The sequence below is a fragment of the Meles meles genome, chromosome 7, assembly GCF_922984935.1.
Source record: "Meles meles chromosome 7, mMelMel3.1 paternal haplotype, whole genome shotgun sequence".
NCBI lineage: Eukaryota > Metazoa > Chordata > Mammalia > Carnivora > Mustelidae > Meles > Meles meles.
In genome coordinates this window covers 6,791,083-6,803,264 of record NC_060072.1, presented here as the reverse complement: position 1 = coordinate 6,803,264, position 12,182 = coordinate 6,791,083, and the positions used below count along the sequence as shown (strand labels likewise).

Genomic DNA, 12,182 nt, shown 5'->3' with positions numbered 1-12,182 from the left:
ACAGAGATCACAAGTAGGCAGAGAGGCAGGCAGAGAGAGAGAGGAAGAGAAGCGGGTCTCCGGCTGAGCAGAGAGCCTGATTTTGGGGGTGGGGTGGGGGGCTCCATCCCAGGACCCTGAGATCATGACCTGAGCGAAAGCAGAGGCTTCAACCTACTGAGCCACCCAGGCGCCCCACCAGATGTGATTCTTAAGAATTTTAGATTTTATCTTAAATGTCTGAATCCTTCATGAGTTGCCTCACACCCAGTACCTTCCCTTGATTACTTGTACCGTTGTCTGCTTTTCACATTTGTTTAATGTCTGTTCTCGTCATTACTGGAAGCTCCCGGAGGGCAGGAATTGCTTCTTTTCTGCCTGTCAGAAATGTTCAATAAATATTACGAAATGAATGTGCAAATGATTTCATTTAATCTTCCAAACTGAGAGGACCCTATTTTCCCCGCATTTTAGATATTTCAAAACTGAGGCTTAGAGTAGTTAAGTAGGCAGCCCAAGGTCACACTGCGTAAGTGGGTCCGTGTGTTTGCCCCCCAGGGTCTGTGTGCTCACCTCTTGACCCCAGAGCACCAGCTATCTCTTAGGAAACTTACTTTTCCTTTTTAACAGTATACTGTGAGAGTTGTCCATAGGGAGACATTTACGTGCCCAATCTTGGCTGATGCCACGGTATCCCACTGTGTGGATGTACTGTTCATCCTCTCCTTTATGAGGCTTCCCAGCTCGTCCCAGTTACGGGGAGGACTGTGATGAGCGTCTTTGAACTGAATATTTGCGCACTTGTTTGAGCGCTCATACTTTTATTCCGCAGGATGAACTCCTGTTAGTCTGCACATTTGTTTACGTCGCGACCAGCTGCAAGATGGGGGCAAGGAGGTGCTTGAAGGAGCGGGAACCTGCGGGCGGGCGGGCTGCGCGTCAGAATCTGCGGCACCGTGCAAACGCTCCTGCCCGGGTCACACCCCGGGGGGCCTGTGGTCCCGGGCACTAGCACTGCTGCTGAACGTCCGCAGGCGGTTCTGAGCTACCCCCGCGAGGGCCACCGGAGTTGGCGGGTGGCTGCGACAGGTGCAAAGGCGTGGAGGTTGTAAAATGCAGTCCGCGGCCCGCGCCGAACCTCCATTTCGGCCTTTGTAAGGGGCTTGAGGGGAACGCGACTTGAATGATCCAGACTCCTCCGGGCCGCAGTGTTGGGGGGCCAGGTTTGATTCTACCAGCTCTCCCAGGCAGGTTGGGCGGGGGAGCCGCTGGGAAGATGACGTAATGTGCTCAGAGCGCGCTCCGGGGGCGACCTGCAAGCGGGGGCGGAGAGTGTTAACCCTTCAACCCCCAGCCGGTGGATGGAAGAGCTTGTAGAGGCAGACCCAACGGAAAAGTGAGCGGCGCCTTTAAGCCTGGAGAGGAAGGTTGGGCTGAGGACCCAGAGGCTTCTTTTCGCTTTTGCTAGGAGCCCGCGAGGGGTGGGGCCTCGCTATGCAAATCTAAGCTGCTGATCGATGACGCGCCATCACCCCACGCGCCGCTTCGCGAGCCGATTGGCCACGAAGAGCCTGGTCCCATTGACAACAAACAAGGGGGCGCGCGGCCTGGGGGCGGGGCCGCAGGGGGCGCGGGTTGGGGCGGGGGAATCCCGCCCCGCCCCTCCCGCGCGGCGCAAACATGGCGGCGGTTGGCACCGGCCGGTGAGGCGGTACCGGGAGGAGGCTGTAGGGTGTCATGGGCGGTGGCGGCGGCACCGCCCCCGCGTCTCCCTGAGCGGGACGGTTGTGGGGGCCTCCGTGCCGAGCCGGGCGATGGACGAGAGCGGAGAGCTGGGCGGTCTGGAGACCATGGAGACGCTCACAGAGCTGGGCGACGAGCTGACCCTGGGGGACATCGACGGTGAGTGGTGGGTGGGTGGGTGGGAGTGCGGGGGCGCGCGGGGAGGAAGGGGTTACGACAGCGCGCGGGTGCGCGTGCGCCCACCCCCCGCGGCCCTGGCTAGCGCGGGAAGAATCAGCACGCGCGGTGGGCCCGGCGGAACCCATCCCTTTGGAGCGCTCCGGGTTTGGGGCCCCGCCCGGCTCTCGGTTCTGCGGCGCCGCGTGTCCGGAAGCAGAGCGGGGGTCGTGGGGCCCGAGCGCGGAGGCGGGGGCGTCGCACGTGTGTCCTGCGGGAGCGGCCTGAGGAGAGCAGGCGGCCGCCGCCTCCCTCGCGCGCCTACACGCGCCGCGCGGGGTCCCGCTCTCCCGTGGCTCGAGTTCCGCATCGCACCTGTCATTCCCCGCCCGTCTGCGGGGGCGGCTGTGGGATCCCCGAAACCGGGTCCCCAGGTTCTGCGCTCTCATCTCTGGTCTTCCCAGGGTTGACCCGCGGCCGGGTCTCCTGGCGCTCAGGGAAACTTTGGGCAGGAAGCGGCTGCAGAAGCAAGTTGCTGATGAAGCGAGCGGTGGCGGCGGAGTGTGGACGCTTCTCCCCGGGATGGAGACCCGGGCGCTCCTGCTGTCGCGCTGCAAAGGGAATTGAGCAGCGAGAATTTTGAGTTGTGGCCCTTCGGGGGACAGGCTGGGGAGCGGGTAGCCTTTGTTCAAGCGACGTTTACAGCGAAGTGGAAGAACTGGTAGGAGCCCAGGGATTCTCCCTTGCAGTGTTCTCAGTTTTGCGACCATGGGAACGCAAAGTTTGGAGAGGGTCAGCTACTTGCCCAAGGTCAACCAGCTGGTTTCAGAGCCCATTTCCTGAGCTAGTGTTTGTGTCACTGTATCAGGCTTTCACCTGACCCTTGGGGGTGAGGAGTCCAGGGAACAGGTTAATAAACATAATAGTAACTCTCAGGAGTTGGGCTCTTTTGATGTTCTAGTTCCCAGTCTTTGTACGGTTTCACTTACTCCTCACTACAGTCCCATGGGAGACTGAGGCCAGATGTTTGCTTGTCTAAGGTCACTCACCTTAGACTGCCCAGAACCCATGCTCTTAACCACTAACTCACGTGCATTGTGCTCTTGAGTTTATAAAGTCCAGTCAATGTCTGGGATTTCATGACGGTCTTGCAGGCAGAAATGGCGGCTCCATCCCCATTGTACAGATGAAGACACTGAGGCAGCAGAAGATTGTCTTCCAGGGGAAGAGATAAGTCGCAGCAGCTAATTGAAAAGGATTCCCTTCTGTGACATTTAACCCCTTGGCTTGTCCTTGCCTTCTGTTTCTGGTCATCCTGGCAGTGAGCTAAGACCCTTAATTGAAGCGCCACGTCTAACCACAGATTTTTCCACTACGTGCTCCTAGGTACAGAGATGTGTTAACAAATGGAGAAGAGAGGTTCTTGAAACTCAACAAGGGCAGCTAACATGTTTTGAGCATTTATGTGGCAGGCACTGTGTTAAGCACTCCTACATGTTAATGTTCTCAATCCTTAATAGTTTCATCAGGGTAGATAACGTCTGTTATACGGTTCTCATCACCTTTGAGATCCTGAAACAGAGGTTCAACAGGGTTCATTAACTTACCCAAGGTTACCTGGCCAGTAAGAAGTACATTTAACTAAGGCTGCCCATCAGCAAGCTCCCACGAAGAAATTCCTGTGCATTTTGCCTTCTCATTCTATAACTGATTCCTATTTATCTTAATTTGTAATGTGTTAAATTTCCTAGTGGTGAAGTATTAGCCTTTCCCCTGTAAATTTCTTTTTCTTTTTCTTTTAAAAGATTTTATTTATTTATTTGACAGAGAGAGGTCACAAGTAGGCAGAGAGGCAGGCAGAGAGAGAGGGGGAAGCAGGCTCCCCACCAAGCAGAGACCCCGATGCGGGGCTCGATCCCAGAACCCTGAGACCATGACCTGAGCCGAAGGCAGAGGCTTAACCCACTGAGCCACCCAGGCGCCCCTCCCCTGTAAATTTCTGAGTAAAATATATATTCTGGAAATGACCACAGTGGTTTAATGGCTTCGCAGGTCCCCATACCAGATTGGGGAAAAAAGGACTTCCTGTCTTAAAATGGTCAGCAAGCATTCAAGTGCCAGCTCTGGTCTCTAAGCTGTAGGGAACATGAAGGATAGGAAAGAGAATTTTATGGCCTCATGGAACTTAAGATGAATAACAATAAAACTGTAATGCTGAGTACAGAGTGGCTTGCAGTAAGTGAAAGTCAACATTGAAGGAGCTTGGTAAAGACTGCCACACCAGGAAGACGACTCCAGGGAGGTAGCCTTTCATCGGGGTCTTGGAGCACAAGAAGGGTTGGGTGGGTTGAAGACCAGTGATCTGCAGCTACAAATGTTCCTGTATTCTTACACATCCATTCCCCAGAATGTCCGCTCCATGAGGGCCTGGTCATTCTGTTTCCTGCGGCTGTTTCTTGCATTTAGAGCTAAGTATTTGTGGAATGCCTGAATGAATTTAGTGACCTTGGGCTAGGGAGGATTCTGAGCTGTACTAGACACAGCCCCTGGGGTTGGGTTGGATCAGTTGCTTCTAGGAGCCAGTCAGGTAGGGAAGAGACTGGATATGAATACATATACTTACTTTCGGTGGGGGGTGGGTGTGGGGGGGGGGGTTGGTATTTGCAACCTAGAGCTGTCATGCCTGTTTCCAGGAAGTCCAGGAGGGCACGAATGCTTCACTGGGCAACATCATTCTTGCTATAATCCATGAGGGCCCTTCAAGGATGTGAGTCCAAGGAGGTCACATGCATTCATTTATTCAGCCCATCTCTCCAGTGGCTTCTCAGTACCCCTGTGATGGACAGAGTGCCGAGGGTCGCTTTGAACAAGACATACTCTATCTCTTCTCTCTCAGGGAACTTAAATTCTTGAGGGAGGAAACAAGCAGAGCAAATAACTAAAATGAACACTCCTGGCAGGACACGTGAAAATAAAATAGGGGCGCCTGCGTGGCTTGGTGGGTTAAAGCCTCTGCCTTCAAATCAGGTCATGGTCCAGGGGTCCTAAGATCGAGCCCTGCGTGGGAGTCTCTGCTCCGTGGGGAGCCTACTTCCCTCCTCTCTCTGCCTGCTTACTTGTGATCTCTGTCTGTCAAGTAAATAAATAAAATCTTAAAAAAAAAAATAGGGACGCCTGGGTGGTTCAGTTGGTTAAGTGTCTGCTTTCAGCTCAGGTCATGATCCCAGAGTCCTGGGATCGAGTCCCGCATCAGGCTCCCTGCTCAGCAGGGAGTCTGCTGCTGCTGCTGCTTTTTTTTTTTAAAGATTTTATTTATTTATTTGACAGACAGAGATCACAAGTAGGCAGAGGCAGGCAGAGAGAGAGAGGAAGAGAAGCAGGCTCCCCACCAAGCAGAGAGCCCGATGCGGGGCTCGATCCCAGGAACCTGGGATCATGACCTGAGCCAAAGGCAGCAGTTTTAACCAACTGAGCCACCCAGGCGCCCCAGGGAGTCTGCTGCTTGCTCTGCCTGCTGCTCTCTCTCTCTCTCTCACTCTGTCTCACTCTGATAAATAAATAAAAAAATAAACAAACAAACCCATGTTACAGAGAATAACCAGGGCAGACTAATTTAGACTGGGTAGGCAAGGGAGGCCTCTTGGAGGAGAAATCTGTCCTCTCTTTTTCAAGGGATGCCCAAGTTGGGATTTTTATGTGATATATCCACATTTTAAAATGTTGGCTCAGAGTGGGTTTTGTTTGTCTTTTTAAAGAAACATACTGTAGGGCCAACAAAGAAACCTGTTGTGTTACTGGATCTCCAGTGTTTCATGGCAGGATGCTCTGTTGTCCCAGGTCCCAGGCCCCTGATGATAGATTATCTAGAGCACTTTCTTTGATGGCAGATAGCTGTGTTATGAGAAAGTGCCTCCTGTATTGTGATAAAGCAGGTCTTCTGGAAAGGCAGAAAGGTGAGATATTTTTCGACTGGGATCAGGAAAGGCACAGTGACGAAGGTGTCCTCCTCATGAGGCCCCGAAGGGTGGGTGGCAGCATCAGCAAGACAAGCACACGGCAGAGAAGGATCAAGCTGCCTTGGAGATAAAGGGTTACTGGTGAGTTCTTGGACTCTATGGTGTGTGTAAGGAAAAGGTAGAAGATAAGTTCTGAAAGGTGAGTTGGAGCCAAACTGCACAGTCTTCATACGGGATGCATATGTATCGTGGAATGTGGAGAGGGAGCTGCTGAGTGAGTGGGGTGATGACACCGTTAAACACGGATTTTAGGAAAATTTAAGTGTGGTGATGGGCAAAGAAGATTGGAGTCAGGGAGACCAGTTAGGGAGAGCTGCCGGCATCCAGGTATGAAATAATGATAAAGGGGGCGATGGGGTTGGGATAGGAAGTGGCCACTATGCCAGTTGTTGGACATAACAGGATGGGACCTCAGCAGAGACCTCACCCTGAAGGCAGAGCAGAGGTGGAGTTCTGAGATCCCATCCCAGCTTCGATCCTGGGGCATTGGGCAAGTGCAGAAGCCAGCAGGAAGAGCTCGTTTGGGGAGATGATAAACATCTGCCTTAACTGGGCAGAAATTGAGGTGCTGGTGGCTGGGAAATCCACTAGGAGATCAGAGGCCAGTAGTCAGGAGAAGGTCAAAGTGGGGATAGAGATGGAGGGGTAGTCACTGGAGTTGAGGCTGGAGGTGAGAGAAGGTAGAACTGGGAGGTCCGATCAGGTGAGGAAAGTGTAATAAAAACTAAGGGAAGGAGAGCTTTTCAGGGAGTGGTTAGTGGGTGATGGGGGTAGTGGTGCAGAGGACATGGAGGATGGCAAGTCCACGAAAGAAGTCATGGGATTTGGCAGTTAGAAAGTCGACATTTGACAGAGCAGTCAGATGAAGGGGTCCAAGTCTAGATAAGCCAGAAAGAAGTCAGGAGTGCGTGGGTGATGGCAGTTAGAGACAGCTGTTTCCTTTGGAGGAGGTCGAAGAAGCTTTTCAGTGAGCTCGTTTACTTTGTCTTTGGGGACTCGCCCTGTTCTGGACACTTCACCCAGATGGAATCCTACAACGTGTGGCATCCTTCACTTGGCCTGATGGCCGGGTTCATCTGTGTTGCCTCGTGTGGAGACATCGTGTTTCATGTATCCATCAGTCAGTGGATGGACATCTGGGCTGTTTCCACTTTTTGGCTGTTACAGATGAAGCAGCTACGAACATTTGTGAGCAAGCTCTAGTTTGGGTGGAGGTTTTAATTTCTCTTGGGTTTGTATGTTTCCCTGGGCTTATAATAGCACTAGTTACTCATTTGCTTACTTTCCATGTCCTGGCAGTTAATTCAGCCCTAATTCTTGGAACAGAAACTCTATCAGTAGGGTGTTAGTTGCTTTGATCCCCCTTGTCACCGTCTCTTCTGAAGCCCTCCCTCTTTTTTGCATCTGAAGTTTGGCTAGTTCTACCATCCCGCACTTATCATGGGATTACTTTAGCCCTTACCCTGGGGGGTGATATTGAAGCCCCTGTTCCCTAGTTGTTGTTGTTTTTACTCCCTAGTGTTTTTTTTTTGTTGTTGTTGTTTTTAAGATTTTATTTATACATTTGACAGACAGAGATCACAAGTAGGCAGAGAGGCAGGCAGAGAGAGAGAGAGAGGAGGAAGCAGGCTCCCTGCCAAGCAGAGAGCCCGATGCAGGGCTTGATCCCAGGACCCTGGGATCATGACCTGAGCGAAAGGCAGAGGCTTTAACCCACTGAGCCACCCAGGCGCCCCTACTCCCTAGTTTTGATGGAGCTCATCCTCTGGTAGCTTCCTGGGAAAGAGTACATTAGAGGTAGATTTAGGGTGAGGGGGCCTTGTGTGTCTTAAAATATCTTTATTCTAACCTCACGCCAATTTGACAGTTTGGGTGAGTTTAGAATTTTAGGTTGCACCCAGTTTTATATCAGAAGTTTGAAGGCCTTGCCTAATTGTCTTCTAGCCTCTGGTAGTTGAGAACTTGGATACCATTTGCTTCCTGATCCCTTTTGTGCCATCTGTTTTCACTGCTGGGAGGTTGTAGGATCTTTATCCTTGGTGTTCTGCGTTCCTTGGTGACATAACACTGATGTGACTGAACTGTCAACCACTGCCTACTTGGGGGGCTCTGGAGGGCTCACTGTGTCAGACGCCTGCCTTCATGCAGACCTCCTGCCGGTAGCCCAGCCCCCAGCCTGCCGAGGAACTTCCAGTTTCTGAGCCTTCGGGTCCAATTCCTGAGCCTTTGGGTAGCGCCGCCTTGTCCTCTGCTGTCTCTCTCCCTTCAGTCCGTGCCATCTTTGCCAGAGACCGAGACACGACCGAGCACTGAACAGGTGCTCTGTAAAGGTGTGTCTCAGAAGGCTGGCCCTTCAAGCTCAGGGTGTTGTGTCGGCCCCCAGCCAGGTGTCCCCATGGATGGGGAGTTTGGAGTGGCCGACCTGATGAGCCAGGCTGGCGTGTGGGGAGGGTGTGGCCAGCGCAGCCCTGGGAGGCTGAGGTGCCCAGAGGGGTGGAAACACACTGCACATTTCTCCGGTGAGTCATGGTTGGGGAAACTGTTCAGTGAGGTGAAGCGCAGGTCTGCTTTTTACCCATGTGCAGATCTTTTCCAGGACATACACTTTGTTTTGACACTTGACTGTACATCCCTTTTGCTCATGTTTGGGTTGAAAGAGCTACTGTTGCTCACAGCTTATTTGCTTTCTACCTGATTTTAGCTCCTGATCTCATCTTGTTCCATTTCTTGGGACATAAAAGTTTTTTGGGATTGCTCAGACCACTGAACCAGTCTCCTTGGGTTTCTCCTCCCTGGATCTCTTTGGCTGTGCCCTTGACAAACACTGTTCTGCATTCACACCCAGGCCTTGGGCCTGTTATTGAACAGTCTTTTCTGTCGTTCTCCTACTCAGCTCATGTATTGGCGTTTAAAAATATATATTTGTGTGTCTGTATCCACTGGATCTTTTCTCTCCTCCAGTTCATAATTTAAAAAGTTCTTGAACAACTTGATTCAAAAAAGGGCTTTCTGACTATCAGACTGTCTGTATCTTCTGGATTCTGGCTGAACTTTACTAATGTGTGCACAAATTGTTACATTTTCACATACGGGTTCCTAGGCGTTGAAAGAGCTGACGTGGGAAAGCCATATAGTCCAGTGTGATCCACCCGAATAGGCAGGCCTTAGCACACCCACCTCCCGTGGGACGTTTGGATCATTTGCATCTTTCCAGCAACATAAATGCTACTGTTCTGAACAGGTCGGAGCAAGTCATCTCAGAGTCAGTCTGTTGGTGCCCGTTTCCCAACGAGGGCCTCCCATCACTAGGTGGGTTAGAGCTCCTACACACTACCATCCGTGGCCCTTCCGGTTTGGAAACTCTCCAGTACTAAACATTACTGTGGTTACTGTGCTGACTGTCTCTTACTTGGGAAAGATCTTTATTTCTTCAAAAAGACAATGTGTTCACATGGCGAAATACAAAAATGGGAGAGGGGACCGGGAAAAGTCATGCTCCCAGGCCTGCCCCCATCCACGTAGCACCCACCGGCTCTACTTCCTTGCACGTCGTTCATTTGGTAGTTTCTTTTACCTTCTTCGGAACTTCCTTAAGGCAAATAGAAGAGATAAATGTGGATTTTAGTATTTGCTGCCTTTTTAATTTCTGCACAAATAGGTAGCATGCGGCAAGCTCTGTTCTTCCTCGCCTTTGCCTTTTCACTTAACTATGTGCATTGGAGATCTTTCCCGTCTTCACTGCTGTGTGATTTTCCATGGCATGGGTGCCATGCAATGCGTTCATCCAGTCCCTTTTTGATGGACATTTGAGGGTTTTTTCCAGTCCTGCTATTAAGAACAATGCTGGGGCACCTGGGTGGCTCTGTCGGTTAAGCATTCAACTCTTGATCTCACGGGTCTTGATCTGAGGGTTTTGAGATCAGGCTCTGAGTTGGGCTCCACGCGGGGTGTGGAGCTTGCTTAAAAAATAATAATAATCGGGGCGCCTGGGTGGCTCAGTGGATTAAGCCACTGCCTTTGCTCAGGTCATGATCTCATGGTCCTGGGATCGAGCCCCACATCGGGCTCTCTGCTCCGCAGGGAGCCTGCTTCCTCCTCTTTCTCTGCCTGCCTCTCTGCCTACTTGTGATCTCTCTCTCTGTCAAATAAATAAATAAAATCTTAAAAAAATAATAATAATAATAAAATTTAAAAAACCCAAAACAGTGCTACAGTAACTAGCTTTATAAATTTATAATTTCACACATGTGCAGGCGTAAGTGGGGGATAAAGGATGGAAAGTGGAATTGCAGGGTCCAGGTGGGGATGGGATTATCTACATTGGATGCCACGGAACCCAAGGGTATCAAACATATAAAAGGAAGGGGCAGGAACTAACATTCTGTTCTGGCCCCGTGTGTTTGCAGTTTTGAGAAATCCAAGGAAGCTGCTGTCCACAGCGGTTGTACCAATTTACACCACCACCAGTGCGTGGAAGAGGGCCTGTTTCCCCCCAGTGTCCTGGCAGAGTCCAAAACTCTGGTCCCGTTATTCCGCCTGCCTTTGCCAAACGTGCCATTTCAAAGCTCACGCCACTCCCTCTGCTCCCGGTAATACACACATGCAGACCCCTTTGTCCCAGCCTCGCCGTGCCTCACTTGACCTTTCTGTATTTGAGACCACTGGACAGCCCATGGGTAGTGACCAGCTTTCTGAATGGTCACCTCCTGGGTCTCAGATGTTCCCTTTGCTTGTCCAGGACCCTTGTGCTTGTGAACTCTGCCACTTTTGGTTTCTTGGAGTGATCCTTCATTGGGTTGGCTTGCTCTCTTTTCTTTTAAAATTGCTCCTTGGGGTGCCTGGGTGGCTCACCCTGTTGAGCGTCCAACACTTGGTCTCAGCTCGGGTCTTGATATCAGGGTTGTGGGTTTGGGCCCCTGTGTTGGACTCTTTGCCTAGCATGGAGCCTCCTATTAAAAAATGCTCCTTAATGTGGAGCAGTTCCACTTTGGGGCACTTGAAAAATGATTTCTTGTTTTACATTGTTTTGCTGGGACTCTTTTCTCTGTCTGGGCTCTCTTTAATGTAGCTTCACAGTGGCAGCCCACGGTGCCCTGAAATTTCAGTGCGTCCTCTTAGAAAACATTTTGGGGGCTTTCCATCACTATAAACGGTGTTCTGGAAGTTGCTTCCTTTCGCTGTAATTCTCTTAAGACTACTTTTCACCAAAATCAGCAGACCTTTTACGCAGTACCCTTTGTTCTGAATAGCTCAGTTCTCATATTACCTTCCTTTGAACTTTAAAAGTCATTGGTGCTCTCTAGGAGAATGTGACTCATCTTTTTCTTTATTAGTTATTGACTGTCCCCACAGTTGCCTCTACTTTTCTGTCCTTCACCAGGTTTTGCAATCGCTGTGTCTAGGCAGGCGTGCAGTTGAGATCTTTACAGGACCTGTGTTAGGCGGGGGTCTGGGTACAGCTCTGATGAGGTAAACAAGCAAGTGTGTGTGACCCTTTACCTACATTGCCTCCTAGTGTGTTTTTGCTTTTAATCCTTCCTCCCAGTTCTGTGGTGTGCTACAGACAAGAAACTGAGGCCTAGATTACACAACTTGTAAGTGATAGAATGGTGACCTCACTCCAGACGTGTCTAACTCCAAAGCCCATGTACTTTTCCTGTATCTTGGGCTACATCTCTGTCTGATGTCAGCGAACTTCCTGGTTGCAAACACAAGCTGGTGTGGTGGGCGAAGGCCAGAGAGACCTTGGATTCTCTGCTCAGGTACACATTTAGGAACATGTGTTTATCACGAGGGGTCTGCTGTGGGCTTGAACTTCAAGTGACTTCCCCTGGGTCCTGCAGCACTTCTCAGAGCCTTGGTTTCTGCTGTAAGGTAGGGACTGGAGATGTCTACGTCACAGGTGCTGCAAGAAGTGAACAAAGCACATAAAAGGAAGAGGACAGGACCTGACATGCCCTTTTGACTGTATCTGAGAATGAAAGAGGAACTTCACTTCGCAGGTTGACTCTTAGGACCAAAGGGCCTTTTTTGTCATACAGTTTTGGAATGTTTATTTCTTCCTTTTGAAAGGGCTTTTGTAGTGTGGTGGGTGGGACACAAAGGAGCAGTCACAGAGTACAGGGTAAAATGTTCCATTTTCGGACCACAGGATTCAAGGGTTAAACTTGGTTGACATTGTGGATTGGGGGGGGGGGGCGGGTATTGTGGAATTTTTTAAAGAGTAGCAGGATCCCAGAGACTGGGGCCTCCAGGTAAGTCTCCCCGGGGAACAGCCTCTGTTTAGAA

The 12,182-nt window shown here is 50.8% G+C and overlaps 1 protein-coding gene across 1 annotated transcript in view; it reads left to right on the top strand.

Moving 5' to 3' along the window:
* The first annotated feature begins 1,481 nt into the window (after positions 1-1,481).
* SREBF2 (sterol regulatory element binding transcription factor 2) overlaps positions 1,482-12,182 on the top strand; it is a 60,989-nt gene continuing 50,288 nt past the window's right edge. The window contains exon 1 of the mRNA XM_046011098.1: positions 1,482-1,881. Within this exon, the coding sequence (XP_045867054.1) occupies positions 1,497-1,881 (385 nt within the window). The 5' untranslated portion in view covers positions 1,482-1,496. The remainder of the gene's footprint in view (positions 1,882-12,182) is intronic.